The sequence below is a fragment of the Colossoma macropomum genome, unplaced genomic scaffold, assembly GCF_904425465.1.
Source record: "Colossoma macropomum unplaced genomic scaffold, Colossoma_macropomum, whole genome shotgun sequence".
NCBI lineage: Eukaryota > Metazoa > Chordata > Actinopteri > Characiformes > Serrasalmidae > Colossoma > Colossoma macropomum.
In genome coordinates this window covers 6,627,999-6,641,723 of record NW_023494795.1, presented here as the reverse complement: position 1 = coordinate 6,641,723, position 13,725 = coordinate 6,627,999, and the positions used below count along the sequence as shown (strand labels likewise).

Sequence of the window (13,725 nt, the reverse complement as noted above, 5' to 3'; positions counted from 1 at the left end):
TGGGAATTTTTTTTTAAATATATTCCACATTTGAGAGTAAGTGAAGTAAAACTACCACAATCAGAAAACAAAATGTCTTCAATGTTATGATTCAATGTTTAGATGTTGTGAGGTTTTTTTACACTCGTATTTACAGATGAAAAAAGCAGATGTGTTTTTTAAACTGGGCCCCTAAAACACAAGAATCCTAGCGAAAAGCTTGAGGAAAGTCATGCTATTAAACAGAAGCTGTAGTGAAACTGCATTTAACAGTCGGAAACAGCAGGGATTTTATGCTGGGTTACTACAGCAGTCAAAAAATGCTCTTTTCCATATGCGTGTTTTATTTACTGGTTCTTGCTCCATGCAAGGTTGCCAGATTTAGGGTTATCCCAATTTGTTTGCCAAACTGCATGGAAATGAAAAAGTCCTGGGCTACATTTTTTGGGCTACTTTCGAAACATATAGCGGCCACTGAAAAATGTTTGATACTTTGCAGACAGTAGAAAATGAAAATTAATCTTCTTTTGAATACATAATGATCCACATATTGAACAGCTGGCAAATAGAGGACACACAGACGCATGCAGTAAGAGAAGGGGCAGAAGACTATAGCCAGCTTAAGGCCATCTAAACTTCAAGGAGGGCATGCGTGCAGGTATTATCACAAAAAGTCCACACTGGAAGTATTAATTAAAACACTGCTTTTACAAAGACAATAAGAGAACACACGAGTTACAGAAGCTGACAGAAGATTTGTTAGATGTAGAGAGATTATTAAAAAATATGTAGTGCCAGCTTTAACGCACTGCCAAGTTTAATTTCTTTATATTTTGATGGTGATCACAACTGAACTGGACATAAAAGTGGAACATTATCACATGTGAATGTACCAAGGTCAATACACAAAGAAAAGAAGAGAGAGAAAGTGAACTTGTAACTAAAGAGGCTGAGGTGGTCTGTGTTCTATTAGAAAACTTTCAAACAGCGGAGCTGCTGGTCTCCACTTGTTAAGATCATTTACTTGAAGAATTTCTTCCTCTCGCTCCAGAATCTTCTTTTTCTCTGCGTAAGTCACGCTGGAGAGACACACAACATACTACCAGTAACACACTGCTGTAGTGCTGATACGAACATAGTTTATTTATTTATTAACTGTAAAAATGTAGATTGTACTGTGGAATTTTACATACAGCTCACTGGACAACAGAAGTAAGACTTAAGCTGCGCTTCAAAGACTAGGCTGCAGGCGAGGTAGTGCGGGTCCTCGGTACGACTGTCCTATGAAGCCTATAGGTCACACAAATGGATCAGTCCTAACGAGGCTGCGTGGGGACGCCACCAGAGCGGCGCCAAACTCGTGAGGGAACTGGTGAGAGAAAATGGAGCCGCTGCATTGAGTTTATTGCTTTTTCATTTCATAATGGAAATGGGGGAGATGTTCTAATGTAGTATGATAAACTACATACATACATACTCTAAACCGCTTATCCCTCTGGGTCGCGGTGGGGTGCTGGAGCCTATCCCAGCTGTCATTGGGCAGAAGGCAGGATACACCCTGGACAGGTCGCCAGTCCATCACAGGGCAGACAGACAGACATACACATTCACACTCACACCTAGGGGCAATTCAGCACGTCCAATTAGCTTAACTGCATGTTTTTGGACTGTGGGAGGAAACTGGAGTACCCAGAGGAAACCCACGCAGACACAGGGAGAACAGGCAAACTCCACACAGAAACGACCCCAGTCGGCCAGCCGGGAATCGAACCCAGGCCATTCTCGCTGTGAGGCTACAGTGCTACCCACTGCGCCACTGTGCTGCCTACATATGTACAAATACTTGTAAATAAAATACGATACACAGACAATATACAATATATAAACAAACGCTTTAATTAATCAGTCATTTCACACTTTATAAGGTAACGAAGATGAATTCAAGGACGTGAACAACTTAGATTTTAAAGCTAGCTCTGCTCCAACGGCTTTGTTTTCCCTTCCATTTTCGTGGCACTGTTTTTTTTCCTTCACGCTGTTCGTACACAGAGAACTCTGGGTAACCGAAAGCCTGGAAGGATACATCTGATGTGTCCTTGAAATCACTCGGAACGTAGGCTACATTTCTAGGCTGTATACGAAGGCCCTTCACTTTAGAACGGCCTGCTATGATGTAGCGGCTGAAAAATGCAGCATACCTCGACTGCAGCCTAGACTTGGGAACGCAGCTTTACTCTAATTATAAATGTAAGATAGCACAGAGCCATCCTAAGTAAAATGTGTTTCTTTCTTTTATCAAAGATGTATGAACATCCAAGGGATATATTTATATTTTCTGGTTCTTGATGGGGCATATGAGCATATATTTATTAAAATATTTATAAAAAATACAGTTAATAACGCGAAACATAAAATGTTTTCTATAAAATACAATACAAAACAGTTCTGTATTGTTTTCAATTGAATAGAGGTCAAACAGAATTTACTAATCATTGCTTACTTTTTTAATATGCATTTCACATACTGTCCCAATTTTTTTGGAATTGAGGTTTATTGATTTTTTTTTTTTTTAAATATATTCCACATTTGAGAGTAAGTGAAGTGAAACTACTACAATCAGAAAACAAAACGTCTTCGATGTTATGATAAATATTCATTCAGTCAGGGTTGTCTAAACCTTTGACTGGTACAGTGCAATTCATACTCAAAAACATTTTACATTTCCAACAAACCACCTTCAACACTGAGTGTGTTTACATGCACTTAATAATCTGATAACTGCAGAAAATCAGATTCTGTCAGCAATCCGATCGACGCGTTTATATGCACTTGAGTAATCAGATAATGGGAAACTCTGGGTCTACATGAGTCAGGCAGTAATCAGATTTCTGCTTTGCAACCAGCCAATAAACTCACAGAAGAAGACGTGACGTAAACGTAACGTAAAACTCAAACTTTATGCTGCGGCTTTTTTTAAAACGTCGCGCCTCTTTACCAAAAATATGAACATACTTTATTTAGAAGATGAAGAATATTTAAATCCTTCATTTCGATGAGAATGTAGTTGATTTCAGAGTTGCTCCAAAAGTGTTTTGCTGCATCTTGCGGCGACGCTGCTTGCTTATTTCCAGTACAGCAGTCTGTTTTCGTACATGCGCAGATTGAGAAATGCGAAAGAAATCAGAGTAAGAGTTTACTTGCACTGAGAATCTGATTACTGAGCTAAAATCCAGCCTCTTTATCAGATTTCTTAATCAGATTTCTAGACCAAAGTATGGTCTTTACATGACCATTTGAATAATCGGATAACTGAAGAAATCCGATTATGATCAGATTGTTGAGTGCATGTAAACACACTCGATGTTAAGGCTATCTGCTCTCTATAAACTATCAAAGACCAAATATTCCTTTTATTATTGACACAGGTGTGTGGTTGCCCTAAACTGTGACAGTATTATTAATACCTACCAGAGCTTTTCTGACAGGGGCTGGAGGGGAATGAATGTATCTGCTTTAAAGGTGGCGGGATACCTAAACACAAGATAAAAACACATACTTTAATTTAACTGCCATTAATTGCACCACAAAATCTGTGCATCATCTAATACTGAGGTCATAGATGGAATCACTGAGATCACAGGTGAGGCCTTTCTTTCTGTTTCTGCTTAGTAAACACTGCAGCAGAACCAGCGGTTTGCTCCTAAATTAAAACCCTGAATGCAGTACAGCCAGTGAAAACAATAAGAAAAGATAATAACAGAGCAAATGTAAGTTATTATCATCAGTGATTAAAATTAACACCAAAGAACCAGTAATAAACAGAGTATCTTTCACAGAACAAGGTTTTTTGATGGATGATACAAATAAACTGAAAACTACACACTCAGCTGCGACTTAATTAAGAACACCTGCACACCCACTCAGCTATGCAATTATTAAACAGCCAATCACGTGGCAGCAGTCAGGGCATAAGCAGAGCTTCCACAATGGGGTGGCCAGGTTAGACCCGGTGAATTTATTTTGGGTGGCAAAGGGAAAAAAGCAGCAGTTAATAACGTTTATCTGTGTATATGTTAGTGCTACGTTATTAATATAACAAAATTTTGTTGAATTTTCTTAACACAATTACTAAAAGACATAGCAGAGTTGATGTTTTTTATTTGTTCATGAGGAAATTAATAATAACATTTTAATAATAATAATATTTTTTTATGTATATAGCACTTTTTAAAGTGCTTTACAGACAGGTGATAAAAAACAGTTATACAAGAAATTATAAGTATTAATTTAGAATTGTCAGAAAATGACCCAGATCAGATGGAAAAAAAAAAAAGATAAATAAAAGATAAAAATGTAGAAATTTATTTAAATGCTGAGTTAAAGAGATTCGTTTTTAGATGCTTCTTAAAAGTGAGCACTGAGCTTGACTGTCTAATAAAAGGTGAACTGAGCTCCACAGTTTAGAAGCAGAATAACTGAAAGAGTCTCTCCATGTTTTCTATATTTTACAGAAGGTGTTTGTAGAAGTTCAGTATCTGCAGATCTAAGATCATGAACAGACAGATACTCTGTGATGTAAGCGGAGCTTTAAGGTCATTTTGAGCTTTAAAAACTAGTAGCAGAGCTTTAAAATCTATCCTGAATGATACAGACAGCTAGTGCAGCTCTTTTAAAGTGGGACTGATCTGATCTCTCTGTGTTGTTTTTGTAAGGATGCTGCTACGTTTTGTACAAGTTGTAAGGCACGTATTGTTTTCTTAGCAAGTCCAGTAAGAAGATCATTACAGTGATCAACTCTGCTTGTTATAAATGCATGAAGTTTTTCTGCGTCAATCTGAGAGAAAAAAGGCCAAACTTCACAAAATTTCTCCGATGACAGAAAGCACACAGTTGAAGCAACTAAATGAAATGCATCACTTTTTTCAGCGTATTAACATTCATATTTTAGGCTTTAGAAGTTGCTAATTTAGACTGCCCTCCCTAGACGTCACTCAATAGTGAACAGTCTTTGGTTGAGTGACATGCTGACCTATGTTTAGCACAAATGTATTCCATACTGGACTTACCAGAGATAAATCTAGCCTGAACACACACTTACTCAGCGGAAAAAAGATATTCAGTTATGAAAGTTAACATAATAAAATAATTATAGCTGAGTAATTCTGGATAGTTGACACATCTTACCGTAGCCTACTGCATATAATGTGGCTGATAGCGCCTGCTTTGTGCTCTGTGGATCTCAGAGTACCGAGAGTTCTGGGTAAAAGATTAATGTGGTCATAATTCTGTGTGGATTAACAACATAACTTTATTGTCCAGTTAATCGCATCTTTATGCAGTCTTTTTTCTGGGAAGGTGGGTTCTGTAAAATATTGTTTGGTTTATTTCTTATATTGATGTTGTGATCCATCTACTGCACTATATGGATGTAAATGTAATTTTCCAATAATCAAACACTTATGTTAACCTGTTTGCTGTCTCATTAAGCAAAATGGTAAACAAAACAGCATTAAGGTCTCGTTTTGTGTAACTAGGGTGGTGAAAGAGGTGGCAAAGCTTCATACAAATGGGGGACTGGCCACCTCTGGCCATCCTTTGGCTACGACCCTAGTTAGCAGCACGATGCAGAGTTGTATGCAAAAGTTTGGGCCACATCAAATTAACCCTCTACCGCATGAATTATTACTGGCACATGATAAAAATGTTTTAATGTGTTTTTGTTATTTAAATTTGCTTACATGATGGAAATGTTTGAAAAAAAAAAATATTTTTTTTAAAGTGGGGTATTTGGGAAATTGTTGCCATATGGCAACAGTGTGCGATCGTACCATAGCACCATAAAATCTAAAAAAAAAAAAAATTTTTTTTTAAATGAAATTTTTCTCTAAAAACGTAATTTTATTGAAAACAAGACCAAACAAATCCAACTTATGCTTAGTGAAATATACGACCCAATATTTACAAATACTGGAAATTAATACAATTTCAATTGGTATTTGGAACGTATGGTAATAACAACATCATAATAAGAATTCCTGGTCATGTGATGTCTTAAAGTATTTGTCCTTTAAAGGAAAAGACCCTTTTTCCACAATTAAATGGGAAAACACAGACTTAATATTACTGCCTTTCAGTAAAATTCAGATAAAGTAATTGTCATATGGCAACACTATGCAATAGAGGGTTAATTTAAAAAAGAATAAATTACTGCAAAAGTTTGGACACTTTTCCTGTTGTAAAGTCTTAACATTTAATCAACTTACTGACATAAACAATGCAACAAAAGACACTGAACATTTCCTCTTCATTATACGTACTACGAACTTACACATTATCACGAACTCGTACACTTCATTACAGCAGGACAATAATCCAAAACATTCTTAAAAATCTGCTATGAACTACTTCAAGAGAAACAAGCTGAGACATTTAGAATGGTCGTCACAGTCCTCCAACTTGAACGTCACTGAAAATCTATGGGTAGATCTTAAACACACGGTACATCCAGAGAATATATCACAGAACTAGAAGCAATCTGCGAGGAACTGTGGGTGGAAGTTCTTTAAATAAAAGTCGGAAAAGTCCTAGTTGGCTATTAAAAGCAATTGTAAGCTGTGGTATCTGTAAACAGGGGTATTACTAAGTGCTGACTCAGTAGGGTGTCCAAACTTTTGCACATGCCACAGTTACTATTTAATTTTTTTCCATTTTTTGCATTAAATACTATTGCCATAAAAATGTTATTTTCTTTAAAGTTTGCTGCAGAAGTTGTGTTTAGTTCACTTTAAAAATCAAAAAATATTTATATAATTTGACAAAGGGTTTCCAAACTTTGCAAACCACTGCAAAACATTGCAGTAACAGGTCAAGAGCTGCCAATAATGTTCACTTCAAACATCAGAAAGGAGAAATATGAGATCTTAGTGCCTATAGTTTACAAAGAATGATGTAAACATCAGGTGAGCAGCAGTTCTGTGTGCAGAAATGTTGACTGAGAGGTCAGAAGAGAAAGGCCAGACTTACAGCCAGGCAAAACTAGCTTTCATAACCACTCGTTACTACAGTGGTGATCAGAAAAGCATCTCTGAATGCACAACACATAGAACCTTGAGGTGGATGGGCTACAATGGCAGAAGACCACATGGGTTCTGCTTCCATCAGCCAAGAACAAGAATCTGAGGCTACAGCGAGTACAGACTCACAGAATAATTGACAGTTGAGGATTGGAAAAAAGTCTGGTGAATCTCTTCGTTTCTGCAGTGACATGCAGATGGTAGGTAACAAGTAATCTCAACCATGACAAAGAGTTTGGTATAGTACAACGGCCTCCCCAGTCACAAGATCTGAATGTAGTGAAGCACCCTGGGGATTTTGTAGATTGGAATGGGAGATTTGCAGTATGGATGTGCAGCTGACAAATCTTCAGCAATTCCTAATTAAGTGGCCAGGAAATATATATTGGTAGTATGTACTGTGTATATGTATGTGTATAGACATATATATACACACACACACACCGATCAGGCATAACATTATGACCACCTCCTTGTTTCTACGCTCATTGTCCACTTTATCAGCTCCACTTACTATATAGGTGCCCTTTGTAGTTCTACAGTTACAGACTGTAGTCCATCTGTTTCTCTGATACTTTGTTAGCCCCCTTTTACCCTGTTCTTCAGTGGTCAGGACCCCCATGGACCCTCACAGAGCAGGTACTATTTGGGTGGTGGATCATTCTCAGCACTGCAGTAACACTGATGTGGTGGTGGTGTGTTAGTGTGTGCTGTGCTGCCATGAGTGGATCAGACACAGCAGTGCTGCTGGAGTTTTTAAACACTGTGTCCACTCACTGTCCACTATATTAGACACTCCTACTTTGTCAGTCCACCTTGTAGATGTAAAGTCAGAGACGATAGCTCATCTGCTGCTGCACAGTTTGTGTTGGTCATCCTCTAGTCCTTCATCAGTGGTCACAGGACGCTGTTGGTTGGATATTTTTGGTTGGTGGACTATTCTCAGTCCAGCAGTGACACTGAGGTGTTTAAAAACTCCAGCAGCACTGCTGTGTCTGATCCACTCAGACCAGCGCAACACACACTAACACACCACCACCACGTCAGTGTTACTGCAGTGCTGAGAATGATTCACCACCCAAATAGTACCTGTGAGGGTCCATGGGGGTATATATTTTAAGGCAATAAGCCACGAGAGGCCATGGGTTACAGTGATTTTATCATGGGCAAGGGTTGTTTTTTGGCATGACGTGAAGCGTATACATACATATATATATATATATATATATATACAATATATGACACTTACCCAAAATTAGATTTTGGTAATGTTGATCCAAGCTTGTGAAAGTTAGGGCTGTACTCTGGTACTAGATAAGTCCTGGAATCTGCTGCATAGCCAAAGCCAGGTTCCACTAATAAATACAAATAGAAAGACAAACGTTTCAACACAAATATCATTATAGTTAACACTTTCCAAAATCTGCAATTTGCACTGTGTACTTACAAATAAAAAACAGAACTAAAAATCTTACCCTTTCTTTTCCTCCCTATGGTTGACTCTAGAGTCTGTTCTGAGGTGCATCTCTTGGATCCGTGACGAACTGCATCTATAAAACACCGCTTTCCAGCATGGAAGGTCACAGGCTGACCAAAGTTTGGGTAAAAGGTCCACTCAGACTGGGACACCATATTGGCCTCTAAATATAAGTGGCAGTGGTAGTTGTTAATTTTCCACTTGTTGCAGTGTTTGTCTTTTCTTGCTGGCCTCTTATGACAAATCTCAATGATTGTCTTACATCATAAAGCATTGAAAATGTCTCATAATGAGGCTGAATCGTTATTCAGAATCATGTGGATTTAGTTTAAAACCGCTAGAAGACGATCTGAATACAGCACAAAGGACTGTGAATGAAAATAGGCTTCCTTTTTTCACTCAATTTAAATTTATTTCAATTTATTTCAACAAATATTTACATAGATGCTCCTTAAAACAAGTACACAGAACAGAGGAACTGAAAGCAGCATGATTTCCATTTCTTCTGATTAAATTTAAATTGTGTTTGAATCGTTTAATTAATTTAGTTGTTAGTTTAAAGCAGTACATCAATACATATCTAATTATTTAGTTCTAAACTGGCCTGGAATGAAATGAAATACACTCACTGGGCACCTTACTAGGTAAACCTACCTTATATCTACTCCTATTGTCCATTTTATCAGGTTCATTTACCATATAGGTATGTTCTGTATGTTTGTTAGCCCCCATTTATCTCAGTTCATCAGTGGTCAGGACCCCCATGGATCCTCACAGAGCAGGTACTATTTGGGTGGTGGATCATTCTCAGCACTGCAGTAACACTGACGTGGTGGTGGTGTGTTAGTGTGTGTTGTGCTGGTATGAGTGGATCAGACACAGCAGTGCTGCTGGAGTTTTTAAACACCTCAGTGTCACTGCTGGACTGAGAATAGTCCACCAACCAAAAATATCCAGCCAACAGCATCCTGTGACCACTGATGAAGGACTAGAGAATGACCAACACAAACCGTGCAAACTGTTGAATAGAGTGGACAATAGGTGGACACACACTAACATGTCACTGCCACTTCACTGCCACTTCAGTGCCACTGCAGTGCTGAGAATGATTCACCACCCAAATAATACCTCCTCAGTGGTGGTCCTGTCTTGGTCCTGACCATTGATAATGGGGCAGAGAAACAGATGGACAACAGTCTGCAATGGTAGAATTACAAAATGCACCTATAGGGGAAGTGGAGCTGATAAAATGAACTGAAGATACAGGGGGGTACCTAATAAAGTGGCCACTGAGTTTTAGCCCCTTTTGGTTGAACACACTGCTGGAATGAATTAACTTTATTAGCTATCAATAAAGAACAAGCCAGATATGTTACACTATTACATATTTACTAGGGATTGCACTAATGCAGGAATTTTGTGCTCGTGTGAATATACGATATATTTCATGTACATGTCTGCGATGCCGATACATAAACATTTATAAAATGTAGAAATCTAAAAATTAGAAAAAGTACCTAGATCTACCTGGATTAGCATGACAGAGAAATGTAACATGTAGCATCACCTAGGCCAGGGGTCGGCAACCCAAATGTTTAGAAGAGCCATTTTGTCCTTTCAACAAAAATCAAACCACTTTGGGAGCCACAACAATTTATGTCCATTTTACCATCTTGGCTGTAAATATGTCTCAGTATGTGCTGATGCACTAGTAGAGGCTAAAAACAAAATATAAAAGAAAACACAGACTTACTTCGCTCTGCTTTAAGCTTTAGCTCAGCTATAGCTGCTTTTCTCACATCTCCAGCAGGAAACTTTTCCTCAAAAGGTAAATAATATCTTGTAAAATGTCTCTCACTGTCGTCTTTTTATGAGGCTGAAGTCGCTCCTCATTAACCAGCTTCTTGTTTGAAATTTTCCCGTTCCACCTTAAATGTAACACATTGTAACTGCTGCACCATTTAAGGTGGAATGTGAAAAATCGAAAAAGAAGCTGGCAAACAAGAAGCCGACTTGAGAAGAAGCATGACTTTTAGTGTTTGGTAGTTTCTCGCTGCAGACTAAACGTATCAGGAAACCAGCTGGAGTGATTATGAATGTAAATAAGTCCACTTATCTCCAAATTATCGTTGTTCGTCTTCAATCTTCCTCTTTTCTCTTCGTTAGCTACTAGCTAGGCGATACTGTTGTATGTGTTGCTATGGTGACCAGCAGTCTGCGCTGATCTTCAGGGTTAAAGGGTGAATTAGCAGTTCTACATTAACTCCAACATTTAAGACCATTTATTGTTAGACTGTGTTGAACAATCAGCAGAGCTTTATTTTACTGTAAAGGAGGATTATTTTATTTTTACCTACAAATCTAATCCTGCTGTGGAGCCTCAACAGGGCGGTCGCATGTTGCCAACCCCGGACCTAAGCAGTCTGCTCTTCCAGAGCACAATAAATACAGTTTGAAGTATTAGACAAATCTACACATCTGTCCAATGCTGATATTTTTAAGGCAAATGTCTGCCAATTCCAATATGATTCAAACATCATCGTGCTTCCCTCACACCCATTAAAGCTGTACTCACGTGGGAAGGACCTCATCAGTTGGATTTGACTGGGGAATTTAATATCTTTAATTTGAGGAAAAGGGGCATCGCTGTAGCGAGGTTCAGGAATCCAACGCAAACGAGATTTCCAGTCAAGGCCACACCTGTATGATAAAGGCAAATTCAGAATTCATGAGAAGTGTGAGCCTCAGCCAGCGCTAAACACATGTTTAATCCTTGTGTGGTGTTGATGTGTTTGGTACTCAGTGGTCTGGTGGACCCAACACATTATTGTTATTAAAATCAATACAGCCATAACAATTTATGTAAAAATACCAGATGTTTAAAATATCACAAGTGTCCAGCGTAGGGTTCTCCTTTAGCAGCTGTAGCCAGTCAGCAGCCTGTCCATGTTGTCCACCCTCACACACACACACACACACTAACAGCAGACCATGTAGGAGGAGAACAGAGTGAAGGACACGGCACCTCCACACTTTTATTCCCCGCAGGTTCACCCAACACCACATGTGTAATATAAATGTGTGGGGGGTGAACAGAGTGAAGACACTGAAAATGGGTTATTATATATGTTCTTCACAGAAAATGAGCAAAGGACAAGAATCTGAGGTTGAAAAAATAATAAATTACATCATTTTTTCTTTTGGTAAACATTAACCCACAGACCTGAACACCACACAAGGAGTTAATACTTTTACCAAGTAAGTAACTTCAATGACTCTGCTGAGCAAAGTAAACAAATCCATAATTAACTGATATATGATTTTAAAGTCAAAACTGTTCAATAACTGTCTGGAACCAATGTAAAGACCACAAAACTACAGATGCATTGAGGCAGACAAAGTTGGTTTACCAACAGAGCAAAATGGAATTAAACACCAAAAGGAATTAATAACTAATGTAACATACATAGATTCAGTTTCTCACAAATATATTCACGTGTTCAGGTTTTATCATTGGGAAATACTTTCACTGAAGTTTTATTAAGGGCACAATGTCTCGGACATTAGCCTAATAACTACTGTCCACCTCTGCACAAATCAGACTGTTAGAACCAACTCGGACATGAAACCAATACAGCGGCTGCTCCAGATGTTACTGTCATCTTTACTGAGTATCATTCATTTGCATCAGTTTTACTGAGGATATCTTTGATGGTTAAAGGAAAACTCCACCAATTTGTCAAAATGTCTGCATATTCAGTGGTCAAGATGTAAACAAAGTCATTCCGAGTGGTGTGTTGTGAAATGGTTCATTGTAGAGAAACTTATAGACTCAGGTGTCTTTACAGTGGTGGTGATAGGAACCAGGGGTCACCATGTCTACAACACAAATATAGCCATTTTATCTACTATCCAAATCCACCAGTGAACCTACACGAGTCTTTTGAGTTTTATATGTAATGCTGATGATGGTAAAACAGCTAAATCTTAAAAATTAAATTTCTTTGGGAACTATTTTACATATCGCTGCTGTCGGAACAAAACCTCGTATCTCTAAAATGGTAACTTTACAGGAGAAGGAAAAACATACTTTACTTTTAATGTAAGTCAATGGAACCAGACTTTTTTCCACGTCATTTTCGACTGTTTCTTTTGGTCCATTCATCATGAAATTTACACACAATGTAAAGGGTAACAGGCATTTTCAAATTATGTCAAAACACTGAAAAACAACAAAAATGGAGATGTCCCTATAGCAGCGATGTGTGTCATGTATCCCTCCATCTTGAACAGATCAAAATAAATTGATCGCAATACGTTTTAAGCCAAAACTTTAGAACAAAACTACCATAAAACCAGAGATCGGGCTTTGTATTCATAACCATTTCAGACGTAATAACTTTCTGTGAAGGAGCTTTTAGAGATACTAAACTCTTAGACGTCTGGTTCCCATCACCACCACTGTAAACAATTCTGACTGCGAGTTTCTCCAGGACTAAGCATTTCACACCCAACAACCCTGAATGACTTTGTTTACATCTCAACCATTTAATCTTTTCAACTCCTTGAGACCACCGGTGGTCCCAAAACGCACTTCATCATATTTTTCATAACTTTCATATTTCATAAGCTACATTCAAAAGGTGGGTGTCATATGAATGTCTACTGAAAGTCGACCCATTTTTCCACAAATCTGGGCTATAAACTATAAACAGATGGCGTCTCTTCAGTGATCTGCTCTGTAAAAATTATTTTTAGAAAATAATACAAAGCGTCTAAGATTTTTGGCTTTCAGCAGTAAAAAAAAAAAACAAAAAACAAAACATACCCTGGTCAACAAATTTTGATATATTGGTGGAGTTCCCCTGTTCAGTACTTCAGTACTTACTCAGTTAGAACAGGCTCCGTGTGTCTGATATGAGGTCTGAACTCTCTCTCCTTTTCCTGAATGTGAGGAAAGTAACTAGCAGCCATCACTACACTGAGCTGGAACAGAGCGGCGGCTCCAGACTTTATGAGCTAATTAGACTAACAAAAGGTCTGCCTGGAAGAATAGTCGGCTCTTGGGAAACGGGTACACACACAGCTGACAGGTTTTCTCGGTCTGACCTGACAGACGGTCATTTAACCCCTGAAGCTCCTTCTGTATAGAGACAGAGCGCTTTGTTCACTTAAAAGAAAACAACGTAGCAACGT

The 13,725-nt window shown here is 38.2% G+C and overlaps 1 protein-coding gene across 1 annotated transcript; it reads right to left on the bottom strand.

Moving 5' to 3' along the window:
• Nucleotides 1-919: 919 nt before the first annotated feature.
• Nucleotides 920-13,503, bottom strand: LOC118816069 (spermatogenesis-associated serine-rich protein 1). The gene is made up of 6 exons (XM_036582577.1): nucleotides 13,418-13,503; nucleotides 11,105-11,229; nucleotides 8,528-8,692; nucleotides 8,302-8,407; nucleotides 3,448-3,510; nucleotides 920-1,058 (listed from the first exon to the last, which is right to left on the bottom strand). Exons 1-6 carry the CDS (start codon nucleotides 13,501-13,503, stop codon nucleotides 920-922), a joined length of 684 nt encoding a protein of 227 aa, XP_036438470.1.
• Nucleotides 13,504-13,725: the final 222 nt, after the last annotated feature.